General features: G+C 44.3%; 2 protein-coding genes across 2 annotated transcripts; both read right to left on the bottom strand.

The window, feature by feature from the left end:
• Positions 1-324: 324 nt before the first annotated feature.
• Positions 325-1290, bottom strand: ORYCUNV1R1656 (vomeronasal 1 receptor oryCunV1R1656). The gene is given in 1 exon segment (NM_001167335.1): positions 325-1290. A coding segment is annotated over 1 exon segment (966 nt).
• A 13426-nt stretch (positions 1291-14716) lies between these two features.
• On the bottom strand, positions 14717-15664 carry ORYCUNV1R1571 (vomeronasal 1 receptor oryCunV1R1571). Its single transcript, NM_001167258.1, is given in 1 exon segment — positions 14717-15664. A coding segment is annotated over 1 exon segment (948 nt).
• Positions 15665-16391: the final 727 nt, after the last annotated feature.

The raw sequence follows: 16391 nt of genomic DNA, 5'->3' as shown, positions 1-16391 counted from the left end.
CCTGTGAAGATGGAAGCCCCAGTCATGAGCCACTGACAAATGCAGCGGTGGCTGGCGGCCACGTGTCCGTCCTCTCTCCTCACTGCTCCATGGATTCTCTGTTCTGTGCATCCGCCACTGGAAGCTTCTCTGAATGAGTCCCCTGAGGATGTGGTCCTTCCTCTGCTTTTCTGGGAACTTTCTGTGGCTGAGGACAATGTAGCTTCCCCATTCCACCATCTCGAATATCCCTTATTTCTATATTTCAGCGAACCTAGAAGAGCACATCCTTTAAGCAATCATGAAGCACTTAGAAGTCAAAGTATTTGCTCAGGTAAAGACACGTTATTTATTCCTGAACAAACACACACTGTCCTTCTCCCACATGAATTTGAAAAGCTTGATCATTCGTTTTTCACTACTGATGAACAACAAAGGACTAATGGTGGCATAGCTATTGCCCACTAACATCTGGACACAGACGTGAACTGGGTCATTTTTCCACCACAGCCCTGAGAATGAGAACACAAGGCAGTCTGTCAAGTACAGGAACACAAAGACGCTCATCAGCAGCAGGATGGTCTGGGTGGCCCTGTGCTCTGGGGAGGCTCTTGGAGAAATCCTAGTGCTGTGAAGGTGCTGGGACCGCCTCTTGTGCCTGCACAGGAGAGTCACCATGTACCCACTTGAGACGGCCATGAGCCCTACAAGGGAGACATCCCTGAAGATCCACAATATGGAAAATGTGTACCTGGGTAAGTAGCTCAGGGGCAGAAGAGGGCAGGATTTAGTGACAAACATAAGACTGTGGGATGTACAATTTTTGGTGGCAACAGTAGAAATTAAGAAACGAGCACTGATGGACAAATTGAAGACCCATAGGAAGAGAAACCCACACATGCTGTGCTGTGAGGATGTGTGCTTGAACTTTGCCAACCAGGAGCTCCTGGGGCTTAGGGTGATGGCCTGGAGGACACTCAGCAGGCAGGTGGTGCTCAGGGAGAGGCTCCGTGTCACCTGGTACGAGTAGATGACAGCTTTACACGTGATGTCATCCCATACCTCCTGAGATTCAAAAATGTCTGTGGCTATGACCCCCACAGTGATCAGCATCAGCAGGTGGATGAGGGCCAGGTGCCCAATGGTCAGGTCGGTGGGCCTGGGCCTGTGCTTGAGAAAGAACGAGAGGATTTGGAAGAGAAGGAAGGCGTTGGCTATGATCCCGATGCTGACTTCAGGATAAAAAACATTCCTTACAGCAATAAAACTGGAAAATAAATCTTTTTGCTCATTTTTAAAGGGGAAAAACATAGAGTAAGTCTGTTGAAAAAGTAAGAAAAAAAATGGTTAATCTCGAGTATTAGTTCATTTATCAGTTGTGACCACAGCTACATTTCATGGAGATATCTGGATTAATCTCTGTACATCCTTTTTCACATGGGAATACTTCAGTCTACCTCAGACTATCTTGGAAGCCACTGTGTTCCTAGCTGCACACCTGCCCATCATGATTGGAGCATAGAGCCCTTTCTGGACTCCCACAGGACCTGGACAATAAAGTGGTCACTATATTAAAGGTGTTTCATGAGTTTTACCTTACTTTTAGTTTTTCACCTGAAGGGCAGTGAGTTCCTTCCCTTTGCATCTGCAGAATCCTCATAAAGTTCTGGATCCACAGTAGGAATGAACTCTCATAAGAATTTTAGGAAACTAGGAATGAGACATTCATATGCAGTAAGTGGCAAGGGTCTGTCTATGCATGGAACTGTCTTACGTCTCTGTTAGGTTTATATTCAGTTATTTCCAGAGAAATTTTCTTAACACTTGAGAGTTAACATAAATGTGAGTTAGTGTATGCTCTGAATTTAATTGTATCACCTGACATTCACTCAATATGTGATGCTCTGTATGGGTAAGCTTGTCACTTACTAGAGATGCTGTGTGTGCAAGGGTGTTACATATGTGTGTGAACAGGTGCAGGTCCTGTTACATGTGTGTGAACAGGTATAGGTCCTGTTACATACATGTGTGAACAGGTGCAGGTCCTGTTACATATGTGTGTGAACAGGTGTAGGTTCTATTACATACATGTGTGAACACGTGTGGGTAACAATAGTCTCTGCAGAAACTGCGGGCACTGCTGTCCCTGTGATGGTCTCCTCCTCTCACCTTGAGAGAGCGCTGTCCCCTCATATTTTTTAATAGAAAGCTTTTATTTAAGGCCGGCGCCGCGGCTCACTAGGCTAATCCTCCGCCTAGTGGCACCAGCACACTGGGTTCTAGTCCCGGTCGGGGCGCCGGATTCTGTCCCGGTTGCCCCTCTTCCAGGCCAGCCCTCTGCTGTGGCCAGGGAGTGCAGTGGAGGATGGCCCAGGTGCTTGGGCCCTGCACCCCATGGGAGACCAGGAAAAGCACCTGGCTCCTGGCTCCTGCCATCGGATCAGCGCGGTGCGCTGGCCATTGGAGGGTGAACCAACGGCAAAGGAAGACCTTTCTCTCTGTCTCTCTCTCTCACTGTCCACTCTGCCTGTCAAAAATAAAAAAAAAGAAAGCTTTTATTTAATAAATACAAATTTCATAAGTGCACCTTTTGGGTTATAGTGGTTGTTCTCTAATTTGCCTGCTCTGTCCTTGCCTGGAGGAGCAGTGTCTGAACACCTTCTGTTCCATGGTTCCTTCCTGCTCCATTCCTACCTCATAGAAACCACAGTGGATATGTTCACAGTCTATGTAGACGGATGATTCTTTTCTACAGAAATGATGATGGGACACAGCTCTAAATAGTCTTTTGTGTCTTTCCTGTATATAAAAAAACACAACTGTTTACTGTGTATCTATTTCACCTAAGCTAGGCAAAATATTCTGATAGTGTTTTAAAATAATAACATTTAATAAAAAATAATTTAAGGTAATGCTTTAGAAAATAGCATAAAATTACTAGGAAAAGAAAAACTCCTTTTTCTCTCCATCCCTCTGTAAACCTTCCTTTCAAGTAAATGCATTAATCTTTCAAAACCCATCAAAGTTCTATACTTCTATTTTCTTATTTGTTGAAATATTTGAGGATTTCCCTTAAGTTATTGGAAATAGGTGAAAATGTCTAAAATCTTCAAAAGAGGAAATCAAAATGGCCAACAGGCACAAGAAAAAATGTTCAAGATCACTAGCAATCGGGGAAATGCAAATCAAAACCACAATGAGGTTTCACCTCACCCCGGTTAGAATGGCTCACATACAGAAATCTACCAACAATAGATGCTGGAGAGGATGTGGGGAAAAAGGGATACTAACCCACTGTTGGTGGGAATGCAAATTGGTTAAGCCACTATGGAAGTCAGTCTGGAGATTCCTCAGAAATCTGAATATAACCCTACCATTCAACCCAGCCATCCCACTCCTTGGAATTTACCCAAAGGAAATGAAATTGGCAAACAAACAAGCTGTCTGCACATTAATTTTTATTGCAGCTCAATTCACAATAGCTAAGACCTGGAACCAACCCAAATGCCCATCAACAGTAGACTGGATAAAGGAATTATGCGACATGTACTCTATAGAATACTATACAGCAGTCAAAAACAACGAAATCCGGTCATTTGCAACAAGATGGAGGAATTTGGAAAACATCATGCTGAGTGAATTGAGCCAGTCCCAAAGGGACAAATATCATATGTTCTCCCTGATCGGCGACAACTAACTGAGCACCAAAGGGGAAACTTGTTGAAGTGAAATGGACACTATGAGAAACAGTGACTTGATCAGCTCTTGTCCTGGTGGTTGATGTACAATGTAATACTTTATCCATTTTAGTATTTTTTTTGTTCTAGTACTATTGGTTGAACTCTGTAATTAACACACAATTATTCTTAGGTGTTTAAATTTTAACTGAAAAGTGATCCCTGTTAGGAATTTGGAAAACATTATGCTGAGTGAAATAAGCCAGTCCCAAAGGGACAAATACCACTTGTTCTCCTTGATAGGTGACAACTAACTGAGCACCAAAAAGAAACCTGTTAAAGTGAAATGAACACTATGAGAAACAGTGACTTGATCAGCCCTCTCCCTGACTGTTGATGAGCAACTTGATATGTGATCCCTCTTAGTATTTTTTTGGTTTGTTCTACTTAATACTTTTGCTTGAATACTGTAATCAATACACAATTCTTATTAAGTGCTGAAACTTAACTGAAAAGTGATTGCTGTTAAATGTAATAGTGGGAATGAGAGGGAAGAGATGTGCAATTCGGGACATGCTCAAGCTGACTTACCTCAAACGGTAGAGTTAGAAACATACCAGGGGATTCGAATTCAATCCCATCGAGGTGGCATGTACCAATGCCATCTCACTAGTCCCAGTGATCAATTTCTGTTCACAATTGATCATGATAGGACTAAGAACCAAAGGGAACACATAAACAAGAATAGTGTCTGCAAATACTAGCTGATAGAATCAAAAAGGGAGAGAATGATCCAACATGGGAAGTGAGATACACAGCAGACCCATAGAATGGCAGATGTCCTAAACAACACTCTGGCCTCAGAATCAGCCCTTAAGGCATGTGGATCTGGCTGAAAAGCCCATGAGAGTATTTCAGGCATGGGAAGCCAAGACACTCTGGGGGAAAAAAAAACCTAAATGAAAGATCTCCATGAGTGAGATCCCAGTGGAAAGAATGGGTCATCAAAGAAGGAGGTACCTTTCTCTGAAGGGAGGAGAGAACTTCCACTTTGACCATGGCCTTGTCTATATATGATCAGAGTCAGTGAACTCAGGGGGCTTCCATAGCCTTGGCAGCTCATGACAAGAGCCTAGGGTGATTACTGATGCCATAAACAAGAGTGTCAATTTGTTAAGTCAACAACAGGAGTCACTGTGCACTTACTCCTCAATTAGGATCTTTGTCCTTAGTGTGCTGTACATTGAGATTTAATGCTATAACTAGTACTCAAACAGTATTTTTCACTTTGTTTCTGTGTGGGAGCAAACTGTTGAAATCTTTACTTAATGTATGCTAAACTGATCTTTTGTATATAAAGAGAATCAAAAATGAATCTTGATGTGAATGGAAGGGGAGAGGGAGTGGGAAAGGGGAGGGTTGCGGGTGGAGGGACGTTATTGCAGGGGAAGCCATTGTAATCCATAAGCTGTACTTTGGAAATTTATATTCATTAAATAAAATTTTGAAAGAAAATAAAAGAAAGTCAGAGTTAGAGACAGAGGCAGAAACAGAGAGAGAGAGATCTTCCATCTGCTGGTTCACTCCTCAGATGGCCACAGTGGTTAGCGCTAGGCCAAGCCAAAGCAAAAAGACAGGAGCTTCATCCAGGAGGCAGAAGCCCAAATAAAAAAAAAATTTTGAACTACATATATATGAAAGGTCTTTAAAACTTAAAGTGCATGTAGAATATGTATAGATTTCAAAATATTCTGTGTAACCAAAATATGCTTACCTTTTACTTCTGTGGTCCTCGCATGCTTTCAAGTTTTGTGTGTGCTGTGCTTTAACTCAGATTTAAAAATATAACTGTAGCTGATAGAAGTATGGACATATAATATTAGAACACTGATCTGCCAGCTTCCTCATCATTGGTAAGTTGGGGTTGGTGGACAACATAAGTTGAGTGTTTGTCGGGGCATGTGTAAGAAAAGGCAGGACAGATGATGCCACAAAGTAGGGATCATATCAGGAAGTACCATTCTCATGGATCATTCTTCAAACCACTGGAAAAGCCTTACTTTGCCTATGGACGAAATTCCCCAGAAGGAGCTGGAAGACATCTCCTTCTTTCCCAGGGTATTGATCAGGAAGAGGACACATTTGGATGCATCCAGGGCACGCACTGATGGTGTCTCTGTGGAGGATCAGGAGAGGTGGCTGAAGACAGGAGTGTTCTCCCCCAGCTGTGTCCTCACCGTGCTGAGTGCACACTGCGGCTGTCATTGCCAGATGTCTGCATTTTTATTTTATGCATATATTGAAAGGAAGCTAAATATAGCTAATACCTGGTACTGTGTTATTTTATTAGAAAACATTCCTTAAGATGTGAACATTTCAGAAAAGAAAGTGTAGAAATGCTGTCAGCTAGTTCTCCCCAGCTGTGCCTGCTCACACACAGTCCTGAATAGTACAGCATGGTGTGGGAGAGTAGAGGATGGTACAGAACTCTTTGCATCAGCAGAATGAGCTAGGAGCCCCTCCTCCAGCACAGCTCCTAGGGGTGATGATACTGACACCACACCTGCTTTCCTGATGCACCAAGCCCAAAATCCATTTTCCACACAGGAGACAGCAACCTGCCCTCAGAGAGACCTGAGGTTCTGAATACAGTGACATAAACCACAGGCATATCCTGTGGAAGAAAGTCCTGCAAGAGTTCTCACTCAGACAGGTCACACCATGGGAGAGGAAGGGAAAGGCTAAGTGAGCAGGTTAGGAGAACAAAACATGCACGGAGTAAGGAAGTCAACAGGAAATCAGCATTTCACTGAATGCTCACTGCCGGGAGTTGGCAGAACTGATCGTGAAGGCTGATGCTCCGTGAGCAAATTAGCAATGTTAGGACTGTGTGCCACCCCAGTAAACAGCAGTCACTTCTGACACTGCATTTACCCTAGTCAGGCAGTCTTATCACACTGCACCATCAGATGGGCCAGGCACAAGGGGTTACTGATCATGTCAATGCACCCGAGCCAGTGGACAGAGAGAACGGACAGTGGTAACAGGACAAGGAAAACCCTCTGCAGGCCCCGGTGCAGGCTTTGTGCCTAGGAGTTCGTAGGTGGACAGAGACAGGGTGAGCGAGGAAGAGAGGGAGGGCATGTCAGTTCTGTCACCTGGAGCATTAGTGTGGTCCTGCATCTCTCTCAGGACTGACTTAATGGATATAAACTAGGATTTATGTCTGCTCATTCTAATGTGCCTTGGATACATGAGGGAGCTCACCTTTGTTTGTTGTTACCATAGTTTGTCTTCACCACATGGTAGACATAAAAGCTCTCTGGTGGGTGGCACTGACCACACATGGTGCATGTATGTTAGGGACTGTGTGTGTATGGAGCAGCATGTTCTCTTTGTGTACAACTCGAGCTGGAGGGTTATGAGATCTATGAAAAAACAGCTGACAGCAGCCAGCAGATGCAAAGTTTTCCCAAAGTATCCTCCTAACAAAAAAGAATGATTACTTAGCATTTTTCTGGTCTAGTAAATCATGATATGTATATAGCAGGCACAACATTTCTTGTATCATCAGTATATCAAATTGGGGGAAAACTTAAATCAAGCATGGACATCAAGGAATATGAAACTATTTCTTTTAGAATTTCTTCCTAACAAAATTTCCTCAATATTTTAGTAAATGTTAAAAGTTTAGTTTCTACTTTTTAATTTTATTTTAACTTTTATTTAATAAATATAAATTTCCAAAGTACAGCTTTTGGATGATTTCCTCAGTATTTATCATCAGTGATACACGAGGACTTTTTAATGGATAGAGTAGTTATTAGGACACTTATTTCTGACATACTGTTCTTCTGAAATTTGGAGAAAGGGAGAATTAAGTCCCATTTGCATCACTCCATTGTCATTCAGTGTAGTGGCGGCCTCATTTCTGTATCCTCTAGTTTGGACTTGCTGCACAGCCCAAGAGCTGACTTCATCAATCTGAACTGAGTGAAATTGCAGCCAGGACAAGAAAGCCCTCTGTGAGAACACACTGGGAGGAAGCAGAGGGATAACTTTTCCTGACGTTGCTTTGATCAAACATTCCCATTTGCTAAAAAAGGCTTAAGGTACTTTTTCAGGACGAACTTTGAAGTAGTGTAAAATGACAGCTCAGTGTCCTGCAGATGAAAGAATAAAGCTGATAATTGAATGGAAACTGAGAATTCCACTTGTCCCACATGGGGTGTGGTTAGAAATGAGAACTATTGTAGTAAGAAAATGGTTGGAAAATATGCACTTCGTCAGGAGATAAACCAAGCCAGTGGATGTCATTTCACGGAAAGAAATGAATGTGAAACTGAAATTGATCAGTTGACTGTTTCATATGGAAAAATGTGCTAATTTTATGGGTTGCCAAACCAAAAGAGCAAATATCCTGAGAAGTAAATGTTCCCACTGGCTCACAGAGAACACTGCTGAGCTGTGGAGGACTGTTGGAGCCCACATCTCCTCTGAGGCTGCTGCAAAGCTCACTGTAGCCACATTTGCTCCCATTCACGCCCTGCCTAGGAACTTCCCAACCCTGATTGCCCATCCGTGGAATAAAGAGCCACTTACCCAGGATGACAGCTGGGGGAGTGCATGCACCTGAGAGCACCCTGCAGGGTTTTAAGGGAAAGACTCTCTGATCTCATCTCTCTGTGGATTGTCATTGTGGTGTCTGGGGAAAGGTGACGGATCCCGCCAGGGAGCACAGAACACAGAGTCCCCAGTGGAACATGTCATCTGTCTCTCCGTTTTCCTCTATTAACCCCTGGATAATAGCAATCTGGGGAGAGGTGAGCTCAAAACTTTCTTCTGAGTTTCCTGACACTTGAGTGAGGGTCAGAAGGGGCCCAGCCCTGAAGACAACACCAACTTCTCCCAGTTTTATCCTGAGAGCCCATAGTCCAAACCACTCGACACCATAGTGCCCCTTCCCTGGGCTGAGAGACCCCTTTTTTCCTCCATGACTTCCCTGATGCTGGGGGTCCCCTCCATTCATTCTGGGGGTGGCCTGGTCCAGGCATCCATTCATACACATAGCACCTGGTTTCTGTGTGTCATTAGACACATATTCTATCATGTCCAAACTCTTAGTTTCAGTTTTCAAGCTCTGTCTCAGATCAGCTAAGATAGTGATCTAAGATGGCAGTGGGTGAAAGCAAATTCCTTTGGAGACAGGTTTTTTTTTGTGACCTAGTGACCCCTGCTGTGTCCCTATATATGATGCAAGTATGCAACCCCTGTCTGGTGATGGCCCAGACCCTGCAGGAGATGAAGCTCACACTCCTGCCCTCCGTGCACTGTGTGGGTGATGTGATGAGAAGTCCATGCCCTGGGCCCTCCAGGGCAAGGAGATGAGGACAGAGTGATGACAGAGCAGAGTGGGGGAGCCAGGATTCCCTGGCATTGAAGGAGCCCCAGGCTTTAAATGTGATTGTGCTCCCAAAATAGAGGTGTCATACAGTTTTATCTGAAGCAACCCTGTGTTCATGTTATTAAATTCGTTAGGAAGGGAACACTTAGAAAAGTGTCTGTTCAACAGTTCAGTGCATTAAAAGCAAAATGCCCAGGAAACAGTGTTGCTCACCCAGCTTGTCCACCAAGCAGAGCAGTGAGACTGTGGGTTTAATACAACATGTGTCCATCCATAGCCTGGGCTCACTCGGGCTGTGATGGGTGAGATCCACCACCCATTCTGCCCTGGCCTTTTCTGATCAGGGATGTGGCTCATTAGGTCCATGGGTGCTGACCTGACAGACTCAGTGGCCATGGAACTCATAGGCATGGTGACCCCTATGCCAGGCATGAAGTCCTGTTCTCCCTCTGCACATGCAGTTGACTCAGCAGCTGGCTGAGTGGGCTTTTACTCCAACAACCACCTGCCAACAGTAATTATTAGAAGCCTACATTTGCTTATTTTCAAGTTTGGACAGTTTTTTCTCTGTCACTCTGCTTTTTTAAAGGTTGAATGGCTTTATAGCTTACTATGACGTACATGGCTGATAGCAGATTCCTCATTGCAAGACTTTGATGGAACAGACAGAGGAGTGAGCACCAGGACATCTGTGGGCTGAAAATGTGCAGAAGCTTCTCAGCTTGGTGTAATCCCATTTGTCTGTTTTGGCTTTTAGTGCCTGCTTCCAGGGTCTTATCCAAGAAGTCTTGGCCGATGGCAATGTATTACTGAGGTTCCTCATGGATTTCCTATAGTTTGTTGGCAGTATCAATCATCAATTAGATGTTTGATCCACCGTGAATTAGTTTTTGTATAATGTGTAAGGTAAGGGTCTTGTTTCATACATCTCTTCAGCACCAAGTGTTGAAGAGACCATCCTTTTTCCATGGATTAATTTTAACTCATTTGTCAAAGATTAGTTGTTTGTAGATAGATGGGTTAATTTTTATTGTGTTCCATTGGTCTGCATGTCTATTTTTGTGCCAGTGCCAGGCTCTGTGGATTATAACTGCCATGTAGTATGTCTTGACATCTGTTACTGGGATGCCTCTGGTTTTGGTTTTGGTTTTTAGAATTGCTTTAGCTGTTCTGGATCTCATATGTTTATATATGAATTTAGGATCATTTTTCTTAGGTCTGAGAAGACTTTCTGTGAAATTTCAATCAGAATCACTTTGAATCTGTAAATTACTTTGAGTACTATGGATATTTTGATAACGTAAGTTCTGCTAGTCCATTAACATGGAGGGATTTTACATTTTTATCTTCTAATTCTTCCCTTAATGTTTTATAATTTTCGCTTAATAGGTCTTTGACTTCCTTGGTAAAATGTATTTGACTATTTAAATTTGTGTAGCTTGTGCATTGTTTTGACTTTATGAGTTCTTACTCATCCCTGGTATTCTTGGTGTATTCAAAGGCTTTTGAATTGTGTGTGTGGGTTTATATACTACATTTGGCAAACTGTCTTATGAGCTCCAGTAATCTCTTAGTGGAGTCTTTTCATTCCACGATGTAGAACCAAGTCATCTTCAAACAGGGATGATTTGCCTTCCTCCCTGTTAATTTGTATCCCTTTGATTTCTTTATCTTTCCAAATGACTCGTTCTGAAACTTCGAGAACTATATTGAATAGTAGAGGTCAATGTGTAGGCTTCCTTTTTTGGTTCTGGATCTTAGTAAGGCGATGGTTCCAGCTTTTCCCCATTCAGTGTGATGCTGGATGTGGATTTGGAAAAAATTGCCTTCATTGTGTTGAGGAATGTTCATTCTAAACCCAGCTTGCTGAAGACATTTATTATAAAACAATGTTGTATTTTACCAAATGCTTTATCTGCATCTATTGAGAATCATAGGGTTTCTAAAAAGTTGTTGAGAATTATTTTGTGGCCTATTACATGGTCTTTCCTAGAGAATGTTTCATGAGCTGATGAAAAGAATGTGAATTCTATGGCTGTGGGGAGAAATGTTCTGTACATATGAATTAGATCCATGTACTCAGTAGTGTAGATTAGCTCTGTTGTTCCTTTGTTGATGTTTTTGTCTCGTTGATCTATCCATTTATGAAAGTAGGGTATTGATGTCTCATTATTATTGTTTGGGGTCATATGTCTCTCTTTAGAACCAGTAGTGTGTGTTTTAAATAGCTGCAGAGGTAGGGAGTGGCTCTATGGCATAATAGGTAAAGCCGCTGCCTGTGGTGCTGGTATCATATATGGGTGCTGGTTCAATTCCTGGTTGCTACCCTTTGAATCCAGATCCCTGTTAATATGCCTGGGAAAGCAGTAGAAGATGGCTTAAGTACTTGGGTCCCTGCACCTGTGAAAGAGATCCAGAAGAAGCTCCTGGTGTTGGATCAGCACGGCTCTGTCACGACCATTTGGGGAGTGAACCAGTGGTTGGAAATTGTCCCTGTCTTTTCCCCTGCCCCCATAATTCTTTCAAATAAATAATTCTTAAAAAAACCAAATAGCTGATGTCTCTAGAATTGGATGCATATACATTTACTGTAGTCACACATTCACACTGAGTTGTTAAATAATGACCTTATTTGTCTCTTATTTTGTCTTTTTTAAAATTTAAATTTTTTTTTTTATTTTTGACAGGCAGAGTGGATAGTGAGAGAGAGAGAGAGAGAGAGAGAGAGAGAGAGAGAGAAAGCTCTTCCTTTTCCTTTGGTTCACCCCAGAGTGGCTGCTGTGGCCGGCACACCACGGCTGGCACACTGATCCAAAGCCAGGAGCCAGGTGCTTCTCCTGGTCTCCCATGCGGGTGCAGGACCCAAGGACTTGGGCCATCCTCCACTGCACTCCCAGGCCATAGCAGAGAGCTGGGCTGGCAGAGGAGCAACCAGGACAGAATCCGGCGCCCCTACTGGGACTAGAACCTGATGTACTGGGGCTGCAAGGTGGAGGATTGGCCTGGTGAGCCACGGTGCTGGCCTCTTATTTTGTCTTTTTTTTTTTTTTGACAGGCAGAGTGGACAGTGAGAGAGAGAGACAGAGAGAAAGGTCTTCCTTTGCCGTTGGCTCACCCTCCAATGGCCGCCGTGGCTGGCATGCTGCGGCCGGCGTACCACGCTGATCCAATGGCAGGAGCCAGGTACTTATCCTGGTCTCCCATGGGGTGCAGGGCCCAAGCACTTGGGCCATCCTCCACTGCACTACCTGGCCACAGCAGAGAGCTGGCCTGGAAGAGGGGCAACTGGGACAGAATCCGGCGCCCTGACCGGGACTAGAACCCGGTGTGCCGGTGCCGCAAGGTGGAGGATTAGCCTAGTGAGCCGCAGTGCCGGCCTTATTTTGTCTTACAGTCCATTTTGCCTGATATTAAGATAGGTGTTCCTGGTAGTTGATTTTTATGTTCATAGAATATCTTTTGCCATCCTTTGACTTTGAATCTGTGTGCTATCTTTGATGGTGTAGCGTGTTTCATGCTGACAGCATATACATGGATCTTGCTTTTATATCCATTTAGCCAGTTTCTGTCTTTTAATTGGAATGTCTAGTCCATTTATGTTCAAGGTTATTAATGATATGTAGTGAATCAGTCTTGGTTTTTCCAGTAACAATGCTGCTGCTTTTGATATGCTTTGTACTGTTATGACAAGGCTTTCTAACTTCATATTCTTTCAGGATGTTGGTTATTTTTCTGTTGCTGTGTGTCACAGATCCTTCAATGTCATTTGTGAGGCTGGTCATGTTGTAACAAATTCTTTGAATTTTTTTCTTCACTGGATACAAGTTTTTTTCTGTAGGGTCTGGGACTATATTGCTCCATTCTCTCCAGTCCTGTTGGGTTTCTGATGAGAAACCTGCCATCTAATTGGAGATCTTTAAAGGTATATGGTGTTTATTTCTTGCACACTTTAGGATCTTTGTGTTTTACTTTGGAATGTTTGAATATAGTGTGTTGTGATGAAGATCTTCGCTGAACATTTCTACTGTGGGTTGAAATTTTCTTCCTGTACTTGGATATCCTTATCGTTGTTCAAATTCAGGAAATTTTCTGCTGTTATTTCACTGAAGAAATATTGCAAGTCATTTTGCTTTTCTACTCCTTCAGGAATGTCTAAGATTTGTACTTTTTCAAAAGATTTTATTTATTTCAGAGGAAGAGTTACAGAGAGAAGGAGAGACAGAGAGGTCTTCCATCCACTGGCCCACTCCCCAAATGGCCACAGTGGCCAGACCTGAACTGATCAGAAGCTAGGAGCTTCCTCTGGGTCTTTTCCTGTGGGTACAGTGGCCCGAGCATTCAGAACATCCTCCACTGCTCTCCTGCAGGGAGCTGGTTCAGAAGAGGAGCAGCCGGGACCAGAACCAGCACCCACATGGGATGCCGGCACCACAAGTGGAGGCTTTGCCCACTGAACCATAGCATGGGCCCCAGAAACGTATGTTTTGTCATTTGATGGTATCCCACGGGGATGGAACATTGTCCTCGGTTTTTCTCTTGCTTTTTTCTGATGAAAGAGTTCAATAGCTTTGTCTATGTTTTGGAAATTCTTTCTTCTGCCTCACCGAGCTTTTCCTCCCTGGAAATGTAACATAAGGGTTTGTGGAGTGCCTTGGGCTTTTACTTGAGTTCCAGGGTGTGTGTGCTAGGTAGAGGCAAGGATTTCTAGTCACCTTCTGTGGGTGGGCTAGGATCTGGTGTGACACAAACGTTGGGTGTGCTGGAGCACCTGTGGCTACAGTGAGAGGTGGGAGGTGATTGTGGAATAGATTCATGTGCGCCCAGTTGCAGCCCTTCACTGTGCTGGGTGAATTGGCTGATTCACAGTCCAGAGTAACCTCATGGTGCCAGCACAACCAACCCACCCAGGCACATGATAAACACAGAGCACAGGCTTACTCCATTTTCTGTCCCTCAGCTCTTCAGCAAGTTCTGACTATAGCATGCAAGGAGCCCATATTTTTCCACAGACTGTTGAGGTGAGCAGGAAATCAGCTACAACTCATTTCTCTCTCAGCTACATAACATAAGCCTAGAACTCACGTCGTCATGAGAGTGCAGGGGCCCACTCTCCACACTGCGAGCTCCCCCATCCCGGCCCTGGCATCGCCATAACTACCCATTGTTCCTCAGTCAGGACAAAGGGCAGATACACATCCACATCAGTCCATTGTGTCTGGTGCTTTGGTGGTAAAAGGGTGGGAGGCTATGAGGCCCCCCTTTCAAAGAGCAAAGTAGATGGCAAACCCCTGCCAGCTCCCAAGAATGCACTTGAAGGCAATGGGGACTGTGGAATTCTCCCTCATTCAAACATAGCCAGAATCAGGGGCTGCAGCAGCTCCTCTCACCCGGCCACGTGAAGATGGTGCTTTCCCTACAGTCGTGTTCTCTTCAGTGCCTTCTCCACTAAATGTGTCTCTCAGTCCCCTGATAGTGACCCATCCTTTATTGCACCAACGTCTTTCTGTGGCTGAAGTCAGTGTGGCTTTGCTCTAATGAACCATCTTGGGTCTCACTTAACTCCATACATTTAAATGAAACCAGAAAGCATATTCTATAGGCAATCAATAGTCATTTGAACATCAACATATTTGCTCAATGAAAGAAGTGAAATTTATCAGGGAACAATTGAACACTTACTTTCCTTCTCCCACATGGATTTGAAAAACTGGATCATTCGTCTTTCACTACTGATGAACAACAAAGGACCAATGGTGGCATAGCCATTGCCTACTAACATCTGGACACAGACGTGAACTGGGTCATTTTTCCACCACAGCCCTGAGAATGAGAACACAGTGCAGTCCATCAAGTACAGCATCACAAAGACGCTCATGAGCAGCAAAATGGTCTTGGTGGCCCTGTGCTCTGGGGAGGCTCTTGGAGAAAGGCTGGTTTTGTGAAGGTGCTGGGACCGCCTATTGTGTCTGCACAGGATAATCACCATGTACCCACTTGAGATGGCCATGAGCCCTATAAGGAAGATATCCCTGAAGATCCATAAAATGGAAATTGTGTGCCTCGGTAAGTAGCTCTGGGGCAAAAGCGAGCAGGATTGAGTGACAACTATGAGACTGTGGGACGTACGATTTGTGGTGGCAACAGTAGAGAGTAAGAAATGTGCACTGATGGACAGATTGAAGACCCATAGGAAGACAAAACCGCTGATGTTGTAATGTGAGGATGTGTGCTTGAACTTTGCCAAACAGGAGCTCCTGGGGCTGAGGGTGATGGCCTGGAGGACACTCAGCAGGCAGGTGTTACACAGGGAGAGGCTTCGCATCACCTGGTACGAGTAGATGACAGCTTTACATGTGATGTCGTCCCATAACTCCCGAGACTCAAAAATGTCTGTGGCTATGAACCCTGTGGTGATCAGCATCACTAGGTGGTTGAGGGCCAGGTGTCCAATGGTCAAACTAGTGGATGTGGCCCTGTGCGTCAGAAAGAAGGAGAGGACGTGGAAGAGAAGTAGGAAGGCATTAGCTGTGATACCAATGCTGACTTCCAAGAAAAAGGTGTCTCTTACAGCAATAAAACTGGAAAGTATATTGGTTCTACTCATTTTTTGTGCAAGACAGGCATGTAGTAATGTCTGAGGAAAAAGTAAGAAAAATTATCTGTGGTGGAATGAGAAAGCCATGCCAAGAAAGCCACTGGCAAACAAGCATCAGTTACTCAGGAATGGCTTCAGAAACCCCCTGGGAAACCACCTGGAAATGGAGCCTGCCTGGCAACAGGCTTTGATTGGTTAGGGCATAAACCGCCCCTTGACCAGAATGGGTGCCTTGCTATATAAGCTGCTGTACCAACTGAAATAAATGAGTCTGCAGGCTGCTTGCCTCTAGCCCGCTTTCACCGGACTCCCAGTGTATGTGTGGTGACTCCATGCCTCTTGCCCCCACCGCACCCCTCCTCTCAGAACCAATCCACAGCAACTTCTGGAACCCATCGTGCCTGAGACAGTGTTTCAGACTTAGTGGGGTCCCCCTGGAAAACCCCCAGAAACATATGTTTTGTCGTTTGCCACCTGGCAACAGAACCTGCCTGGCTACAGGCTGTGATTGGTTAGGGCATAAATTGCCCCGTGACCAGAATGGCTGCCTAGGCTATATAAGCTGCTGTACCAACTGAAATAAATGAGTCTGCAGGCTGCTCGCCTCTAGCCCGCTTTCACCGGACTCCCAGTGTCTGTATGGTGACTCCATGCCTCTTGCCTCCACTGCACTCCTCCTTTCAGAACAAATCCACAGCAACAGTTATTCATCACAGATAATACTCATGTATCAGTC

The sequence above is a fragment of the Oryctolagus cuniculus genome, chromosome 10, assembly GCF_051225735.1.
Source record: "Oryctolagus cuniculus isolate XC-2025 breed Fujian yellow rabbit chromosome 10, ASM5122573v1, whole genome shotgun sequence".
NCBI lineage: Eukaryota > Metazoa > Chordata > Mammalia > Lagomorpha > Leporidae > Oryctolagus > Oryctolagus cuniculus.
Note: the sequence above shows the minus strand (reverse complement) of the source record. Positions and strands in the feature narration are given on the sequence as shown.